This window comes from Grammomys surdaster, unplaced genomic scaffold (assembly GCF_004785775.1).
Source record: "Grammomys surdaster isolate TR1022 unplaced genomic scaffold, NIH_TR_1.0 150, whole genome shotgun sequence".
Taxonomy (NCBI): Eukaryota; Metazoa; Chordata; class Mammalia; order Rodentia; family Muridae; genus Grammomys; species Grammomys surdaster.
In genome coordinates this window covers 23229197-23239386 of record NW_021604608.1, presented here as the reverse complement: position 1 = coordinate 23239386, position 10190 = coordinate 23229197, and the positions used below count along the sequence as shown (strand labels likewise).

Sequence of the window (10190 nt, the reverse complement as noted above, 5' to 3'; positions counted from 1 at the left end):
GGCACCATGAGGAGAGCAACAATACCAACCAACCACAGCTCCCAGGGTCTAAACCACCAGCCTGGGAGCACTTAGGGGGGGATCTAGGGCTTCAGCTGAATATGTAAAAGTGGAGGGCCCTGCTGGGCATAGGTGGAAGAAGAGAACCTTGACCTCATGAAGGCTGGATGCCCCAGGGGGTGGGAATTTTGAGGGTGGGGAGGTGGGAGTGGGGGGTGTAGATAGAGGTTACATCCACAGAGAAGAAGGAGGAGGGGCGAGGGGATTGGGGGTTCCGAGGGGGTGGTGGGGGATGGGGTAAGGGGACAACATAGGAAATGTAAATAAATCATCCAATAAAAAAAAAAGAAAAAAAAAAGAGAAATACACAGAGACACACAGGAGGGGGGGGAGGGAGGGGGGAGAGAGAGAACACATCACCACCACCAAATAAGAAGCATCAGTGATCATTGGTCATTGGTCTCTCTCAAGATCAGTGCTCTCAATTCTCGCAATAAAAAAAAAAAATATGAGGCTAAAGATGTGGCTTAATAAAAGATAGTTTACCTAGAGCCTCCTTTCTACAAATAAATAAATAAATGAATAAATAAATAGATAAATAGCTGAACTGTTCTCATTATCTGACCAGAGACATTTTTATACATGCTTGGGAGGTAAATTTAGGAAGAGTAACCTTTTTCATTGGAAAAATAGAATTAGATAGATGATTGATAGATACATGATAGGTAGATAAATGATAGAGAAATAGATAATAGATAGAATCTATCTCTATCTCTATCTCTCTCTATATAGAGAGAGAGATGGGAGAGAGAGAAAGAGAGAGAAAAAGAGTGATTGATGGATATGGATATGGATGGATGGATGAACAGTTGAATTTAGGAAAGTAGCCTTTCTTGTAGAAAAAATGAATAAATTAAATAGAACATAAATAGATAAATAGACGGATAGAAAGACAGATACATGACAGATGATAGACAGATGACAGATGATAGAGATGATGATAGATGGACGAATGGACAGATGATAGATAAAGGGTAGACAGATGGTGGATGAGTAGATAGATAGATAGATAGATAGATAGATAGATAGATAGATAGACAGACAATAAATTAGCTGTACATGGACCTGACTTCTCAATGCTTTACAGGAACAAGATTGTCTAATGTGGAAATGTATTACTCACTTTTAGACTTTGAAAGTTATTTAGTATCATTTTATAAGTAACATTATATAATAATAGTCAATGTAATATGTAGATAAGATATAAAGAAGAAGAATAAAATCTCGTAAGTCGATATTGGTAAACATCAGCAGAATTAAATACCTACCATATATGGTATAAGTAAACCAGATTCTTTATAAACATAATGCCTCTTCAGGAATTTTGTTATTTTTGAAATCAGAAGATGGGTAAATTTAAGAAAACTATTATATACAGATAAGAATACATAAAATATATTTTGTATAGTTGAGAACCTACAACAATCATATTTATGTTTGATTGAGCCACTGTTCAAAAATTTATTTGAAAATGTGTGCAGAGAAGTTTTTGAATCTAGAAGAATTGCCGGGTGCCAGCCCCGGCTTGGTGGGAGGAGAAGGTGATCTTCTTTCTTCTCGTTCCGTCAGTTTTTCTTCAGGCAGCCAAGGAAGATGGGAATTGGAAGAGTGTCGGTGGGGGTAAGACTTGGTCTTACGAGATATTTAAGGTTGCTGTTTAATAAAATCTTACTAGTCTATGTTACTAAAGTTTACTTACTAGGCTACTGTAGCTGACCTGCTATCTGTTTGATCCTCTGAGGCCAGAAACTGCAGTTTCTGGCACTTAACATCTCAGCCCAGGAACAGCAGAGAATTAGGCAAATAACCTTAGTACTCTCTCTGCTCCTGCTGCCAGGCTCTAACTTAGGTCTGTTGGCTTGAGGTCGCAGGAAGAAAAGACACCTAGAGAAGTTATAGTTTATTACTTAGTGTAAAGAGTTTCCTATGAAAGCTATCTAGAAGACAAAGTGGGAAAGTTCTAAGTTGGGGAAAAAGGAGAAAATTCTAACAAAGGAAAAATTCTAAGTGGAGATATTCTAAGCAGGGAAGAAAGAAGGAGAGGAGCGGAGAGGAGAGGAGAGGGAGGGAGGGAGGGAGGGTGGGAGAGAGGGAGGGAGGGAGACAGAGAGAGAGAGGAGAGAGAGAGAGAGAGAGAGAGAGAGAGAGAGAGAGAGAGAGAGAGAGAGAAAGGGAGGTAAGTGAGAGTGAGAAAGTGAGAAGTGACCGCTAAGGAACGTCCCTTTGTCTTATACATCATTCGGAGTACCTGATCACATGTTACAAATTCATCACAAGTTCACACCAAAATTCAAATCATAAATTGAAATAGAAGTTTACAATCGAGAATGTTTACATGCATATCCATTAGGAGTAATTATCTGGCTAAACATCCATCACTTGTCTAGCTCCACAGGTTCACTGAAGGTTTAAAACTATAACTAAGAAATTAGTGAAGTTTTGTATAGATAAACCCAGGCAATATTTTCTCTTCTGTCCTAGCACCTATGATAAATCTTGAGTTCCCTTTTAGTGACCTTTGGTTAATTGTTTTACAACCACCTTGGAATGTGCTCTGAGCAGGAGGGAGTCTGGTTACTATCTAAGTGCTGTTAACTGATGACACTTGAGAGACTGACAGAGTTCTCATAGCAGTTTTGAATATCAGAAAGGGACTTAATAGCATTCCCACTATAAAAGAGCTTAATAATCATTGGTATAATGTTAGAAATTCTTATAGGATCATCATTAAGACTTAAGAAGTCATCTATTTGTCTATATAGCATCACTACAAGACAGTACATCTTCGTGGGTCTGCAGAGATTTGCTCCAAAGGGGAGTGCTATTGTTTAGTGATTATTACGTATGTTTAATAATAATAATAGGAAAAGCATATTAAAAGCAGGATCTTTCCTAAAATATGTCCAGCATAGCCTTGCTGATGTGGCACACTTGTCGCAGATAGTAATCCGAGGCAAGCATTTCAGGATGATCAACTGCTAATTATTAGCTTGTCCTATTATGGCTTCTGACAAGGAATATGATAGTTTTATATTTTCTCAAATATTTATACCAGGATTTGTCTCATTGAAGTTGCAGTAAATATTTGACATTAAATAATATAGGTGTTTATTTTACTGTAACATTTGGCATTTCACACCAGCCAGACCCATTCTGTCTTGGGCTGTAAGTCATGCTCCTACCTGAATGAGTGCTTACACAGAAGCCAGCAGCCAGACAGGAGTGGCTTCCTAGAGGCCCTTGCCTTACCATGTGAATGCTGCTAAATTTTCCTTGCTTTCATTTTTGAAACTTTAATCTTATGATCTTTAAAACATTTCCTGTGGGAATAGATAGCTGGTTCTTCATTTAAGAGCACCTGCTATCCTTCCAGAGGTCTCTCGTTCAGTTCCCATTCTAACACAGTTTCCTTACAAAACAAGTCAGAGTCTCTGATCTTACATTTTTTATATCGATATTTTTCTTCTAGATGTAAGGCACAGTTAATTATTATTTCTGTTCTTCTTTACCTCAACCTTCACATATTTAGGTTATATTAAATGTCTATTTGCTTAATAAATACCATATGATAATGATAAAAAAATGTTATTTCATCTTTCAAAATCCCACCCATCTAATGCATAAAATAGGAATTGAATCCACCGTACTTTTATCAGATGTGTGTGAGACCAGTATTTGTAGATCTTGAGAGGCCAGTAAACCCTGAACAATCAATCAGAGCTTACTTTAGTGAAATGATTTTATTCTAATACTCTCCCTTACAAAAGGAAAAGATTAACTTGTCCTTTGCATTTAATCTTTGAGTATATTGATTCAATCTCACAGTGCACTGATTTATAAACATCTGCATGTCCATCATGGTTACTACTCTCTGCAGAACAAGTTGTATTCTTTCTTCCTTGTGGAGATTTTATCAATTTAGAGCAAGGTCATCGTTCTTATTAGGAAGGATGAAGGGAAACTCTAGGGATAAACTGAACATCATTGCATAGCTATGCCATGAGTAATACAACATGAATACAGAAATCCTCGAAGCTGAAAATGTGGGAAGAGAAAATATCTGAAGATGTGAGTGAGACACTTTTAGTCTCACTCAATGATAGGTATTACTGTATGTCAATTCCTGTGTTTTTAACTAGAATTAAAATTTTACTACATGAGCCTGATGAAAATTTTCCTAACAGACCTTTGTCTCTAAAGTATTCCTTTGAGTGTATTGTTTGCTCACAATATATTACCTCACACTTTAGATTATGAAAACAACTAGGTAAATTCTCTTAGGATAGCATGCAAAAATAGATATACTATTCTTGAAGGAATATAACTCTTTGTTCCTATATGTACCTTAGACTATTTATTTTCTTTTCCCAGAACTTGGAATTAATTTTGATCACATATGGCAGAAAACCTTGACTGTGCTAAACCCACTGAAGCCAGCAGATGGCAGCATCATGAACGAAACCGATCTCACAGGACCCATCCTTTTCTGTGTGGCTCTGGGAGCCACGTTGCTTATGGTATCTTCCAACAGCTAAACTGACATTTCTTGGCTTGTCTCTATAAGTGCTACTTTTGAAGAGATTTTTAGAAAAAAAAAACAGAAGAAATTTGCTTTCTACCATGCCTTAAGATATGACCTTGTATCCCATCACATTAACAACTAGGTATAGAGGTACATAACAATAACACTGGTACTCGGGACCATGGTGCTCACTAGTCAGCCATCCGGCCGTTCTGTGATTAGATACAGAATGTTAGGCTCAGTTAAACAGCCTCTCTCAGCGCACACACATGAATACACATACACACATGAACAGCACCCCTACACACACACACACACACACACACACACACACACACACAAGTAGTTTCTTCTAATGATGCTATATATTTCAAATGTGGTTTAAAAAGTATATGTGACTACATACATGCTTTCTTACCCTTTGTTCAATTTAAAATACTACCTAGTCAAAGTACTGAATACAGTCTAGTTTCTGAGTGAACAATGATCCCATTCTTTTCCTCCTATATAACAGCACAGCAACAACAAGCTCCTTCCTTGTAGCACATATAAAATGCCAATGCTGTCTAACTCGAGCACTGTCAACCAGACATTCCCACTCATTCTCAGGGCTCCCTTCTTCTCTTCTTCACAGTAACATGGTAGTCTTGATTGACCTGTTATGCAAGGCCATGCCAATTAATCAAATAGAAACAATCAATTTAATATATTAACCAGTCTTTCCCTTGCAAGTCATTTTTAATGTCACACCTGTTTGTTTTTCTGTGAAATATGTTACGATTACCATCTGTTAAAGGACAGCGTTAGTTTCATCATCAAGATCACTCTTGGATACATAATGCTAGTAGGAATTATTTAACTACCATCTCTTGTGTTTTAAGTACAAATCATTATACATGAAGAAATTTTAACTGGAGATGATAAAATCAAATTCACCTTTAACTCTCAATACCTATGACCTTAAAATGTTGTTTGCACATGTTTTAAACTTTCACTTCTTCACGTCGAGACTAAAAGGATTTACCTTTTTAACTCATTTTACAGAAATCTCAAGTTTCTTATACTTCTAAAATTATACAGTTATATGATAATATATCACTAATATTTCATAGAAAAATTTTATAAATTTTATCATTAGCAGTGATGACTTCAGGATTAATGTTAATAGATACAGACCAGTGATGACAGTCCAAAAACTCCAATGGGATGTTAACTGAAATCAGATTTTGGTCTGAATTTATTGACTCCTAACTCTGTTGTACTTTGCCTCTTTAACCAAAAGTTCATTTCATAGACCATTCCATCCATTATATAGTAAGAGAAAAACTAAATTCAGAAGCAATATTCAAATCTGTTAAGTACTTCTAGATATGTAAGATTCCCAATCATCTACATGGCAGCCAGGAAGTAAAAGAAAGAGATAAGAAGAGGCCTGCGTCCCAGTATACACCACATAGACATGCCCCTGGTGACTTGATTTCTCTCTGCTACATCCCAACTCTTAAAGGTTCCACCACTACCCAAAGCACTGCAGACATTCAAATTTCTAGCACATAGCCATTAAGGAAACACACAAACTGTAGGGCTACCCAATATCAACACATGATTTAAAGATATTCTTCACTTAGCTGCTCTAGTAGGTTACCAGTATGGTCTGAAAAGTAGTATTTATAAACAATACACAAGTACAGTTAGTGCTTGGTATTGTGCTACATGTCTGTCATTCCAACCCTGAGGAAATGAGTGTATAAGACACAAGAACTTGACCAGCTCGAAGTATTTAACAAGATCTCATCTCATAAAAAAAGACTGATGTAGCACATTGGTAGAGCCCATAATCAAACTCAGCAAGGTCTGGGACTTGATCCTCTGAACTACAAGAAGCTTTTGTTAGCATTTGGTTGGAAGAACACTAAATATTTTTAGATCAAGGTGAACTGATAAAGGTCAATTGTCTAGGAAGGATCCTAGACATTTGAGGTAAAAACCCAGATAATTTATTTTCCATTTCAGTATTAAATCTTTCTTAATATTTGAAACAAACTCTTAAAATAACAGTATTACTGATACTAATTGTAAATTTCTAAGACTATATTAGGTGTTTTATTCTTCTCATCAATCATCCAGCTATGCAGTAAATATGGGACAAAAAAGATGTTTCACTGGTGTCACTCTCTATAGACACTGTTTAAAATGTCATCCTGGCAATATTTCGTATCTTTTGTAGCATTCCTAGCCTGTCCCATATATATGATCATCATTCATGTTACAGGAAGTGTTTTATTATACTTTAACCAGAATCCTCAGTGATCTGGTGACAGTATCCACCATGGTATTCAGTAGCATTGAGTACTTTCAAATTCTGTCCGTCTGTTTTGATTTCTAATTGCTTTCTTTTCATTGTTTCAGGCAGGAAAATCCCAGTTTGGTTATATATACGGCATGAGTGCCATTGGCTGCCTTGGGATTCACTCCTTACTGAACTTGATGAGCTCTTCAGGGGTGTCGTATGGCTGTGTGGCCAGTGTGCTAGGATACTGCTTGCTCCCCATGGTAATCCTGTCCAGCTGTGCAGTTTTCTTTTCACTGCAGTAAGTGTGTGAACTAATTGACCCCGTGTGCACAATCTTTGCCCATGCCTGCCAGACCAGGACAAATCATGAAGGTTTCTTAACATTTTGTCAATGGAATGGGAGGGATTATGCTTATTAAACACTACACATATATTCAAAAAAATAAAAGTAGGTCAGTTTAGCTGGGGAGCTCTTTCTATTTAACTAGTTTAAAAAATAAATCCAGCCATGTAATATTTAAAACTTGTACCTTTAAGTTGTCATATTCTTCAATATGAGCTATTGGCATGGGTAATAACAACTGCGGAAAATTCACTTATTTGATTTTGGAAGAGTAAATGCCTGCTGAATTCTGACAAATTACTTCAGAGCCCAGGCATCTGCCTTCTAGGCAAGAAGCAACTGTTATTTCTCAGCTGGGCTTCTCACAGTAGAGAACTCCCAGAAACCTCGATGAGGATATTAATTCTGGAGAACTTACAGCACACAGGCTCAGTCAATACAATTTTTGCCTTTTCTTTCTTCATTTAGGCAGCTGGTATTTGGAGTTCTAAACTATTCATAAGGATACTTAGAGGTGTTTCCCACAGCACTTTCCCAAGGCTCATGCATAATGCTAGCTCTCAGTGACAGCAAACGAGCAGCCTTACAGTTATTTGCTTGCCCACAAGACACTTAGAAATAAACACCCTTGTGCTCGCTCTTGAGAAAGTCATCTTATAAAGAGGAGATACTTGGTTTGGCTCTCAGTTTGGTGCCATGCTTGTTAACTTTCTTCTGTGGAGAGGTAGAAATGATGATGAGGAAAGTGTATGGAAGAGAGCTGCTTACCTTGGTACCCTGCAGGAAAGAACAAGAGGCAGGGGTTGGTCGGCTAAACTTCTTCACTCTAGGTTCTGTCCCCAACATGAGCTCTACCACATCCAGCTATAGCTAGCTATTAAATGTGTAGCCACTAGACTATGTTAAAATCCAAAGCCATAATAGAGGACTCAGAAATACATTGTATGAAATGGGAATAAAATGGGAATGTTAATAAACGAGACTGGTTATAACCATGGCTTCTGCTTTTGATTATTCTAGATTTGCTAAAAATATAAAAAAGACCAGTCTTGAACAGCAGATTTTTATGAAATGTTTTCTAACGGCCTGAGGCCCTGTAAGCCCATTCAGGTAATCAATCTCCTTTGCAAATGGAGACTGATATTCTGGAAGGATGTACCACCTGCATTTCAAAGGCAGTTGTGAGTCAGTCTCCCTCCTTTCCTCCAGGCATAAGGCATCCGTCATCTTTGTCTCTCCTACAGGGGTACCATTGGAACCATGTCGGCCCTGCTCATCATTGCCTGGTGCAGTCTCTCAGCTTCTAAGATCTTCATCTCAGCCTTGGCCATGGAAGGACAACAGCTTCTTGTCGCTTACCCCTGTGCCTTACTTTATGGACTCTTTGCCCTTCTGACGGTTTTCTAAAGAATGCTTGACGTGACTTTGCAAGCTCCTACCTTTTTGTTCTTCAGGTTTTTCTGGAAGTGCAGTACCACTCAGATTCTGTGTGATAACTTCCGTTTACTTGCTGTTTAGAGACAAGATATTAAGCAGAGAGACAAGGTAGTATTCAGTGATAGTGCTCTACTAGCCTGTTGGTGGGGACGATGCTTTGATTTTCTTTTTTTTTAAGCCTGGAGCATTAAGACCATTAAAAACTGACAAATGCTCTTTCTCTCAAAAGACATGCTTCTGAGAAATTATAAGCAAAATATCATCCTATGCTTAACATTTATTAACTTTATAATAAATATTTTTTCAAAAACTTTCATAACTCTGCATGTGGTTAAAAGTTACACAGCTTGGCACCTTTGGAGGATTCAGGGGTTTTATCTATCCAGCGTCAAAGAAACTGCTTCATTTACCGTAACAGCTGTTATTTGGTGTCATTTAGATAATGTATCGACTCACCACATTTTCAGAGTCTCACTTCCCTCTCATCTGCTCTAAATGCTAGGGTCTATTACTTCAGCTCGCGCTTGCATATATCCAAAGTAATTTTGCTGTATACTCTCTAAATAGATAACTGTCCCTGCAGGAAATTCCACCTATTTTGTATTAATGCTATTGAAGTTTCAGAAATAGTTCCTCAGCACTGCCCTTTAATCCTGTACTACACTTTGGTTTGAAATTTGTTTTCTTACTCAGATGACCAAATAACACCAATATCTTACTGCTCAACTTTCTAATCTTTCTTCCTCTCCCATCTGCTATTTTGATCCTATTTTCCTTAAAGCCATAAGCAGCGAGATAATTTTTGTATCTTCCCACCATATCCGTCTGCTCACAAGAGATTCTACTTATGTCTACTTTGCCTCCCTTTTCTTGCCTTCTTCTCTCCACATCCCTCTTCCCTCCATACCTAGTATTTCCTCTCAATCTTCATTCGCAAAACCACATAGACATGAACTGCTGTCTCCTAACTCAAAAATTTCAATCGTGACCTACTTCCCTAGTCCTCTGTGTAGAAAAACATGTCTGAGATGGTTGTCTTATCGCTGAATCTACCTTATTACTTCCTCTTCACTCTTTCTGGTCATCTGTGCAGGAATTCTTCATCCTGTTAACATGACAACCTTCGTCAAATGTGTGATGACATGCCACACTGCATCCAACCGTTATTTTTCAATTTCATCTCATTTGGTAAGTGGGATTGGCTTGGTCTTTTGCCAATTTCTGCTTTGGTGCTGCACTTTATCATAGAGTTTTTCACATGGATTTCCAATGGCCAATTCTCTTAGCTCTCTCCCCTTAGCCGGTTTTTCTTCCACCTTTAAATTATAAATCTAATATTAAGTTATTACCTATGATCATTCAGTTAAATGGCTTTCAAACATAGTGATTCCAAGATTCCAGTGGCACTGTCAATTCTCTTCCCTGAACTCTTGGTATCTATACAATTTATACTTAATATCTCCATTTTCTCTGATTTTTCATGTAATAAGCTTATATATACTATCCCTCCTTCCTTATTTTTCTTTAGAATCTTT

General features: G+C 37.5%; 1 protein-coding gene across 1 annotated transcript in view; it reads left to right on the top strand.

Annotated features, from left to right (window-relative positions):
* The window catches only part of Yipf7 (Yip1 domain family member 7), a 29841-nt gene extending 21216 nt beyond the window's left edge, over positions 1 to 8625 (top strand). The window contains exons 3-5 of the mRNA XM_028765351.1: positions 4432 to 4577; positions 6992 to 7173; positions 8463 to 8625. Of these exons, the coding sequence (XP_028621184.1) occupies positions 4432 to 4577; positions 6992 to 7173; positions 8463 to 8625 (491 nt within the window). The remainder of the gene's footprint in view (positions 1 to 4431; positions 4578 to 6991; positions 7174 to 8462) is intronic.
* Positions 8626 to 10190: the final 1565 nt, after the last annotated feature.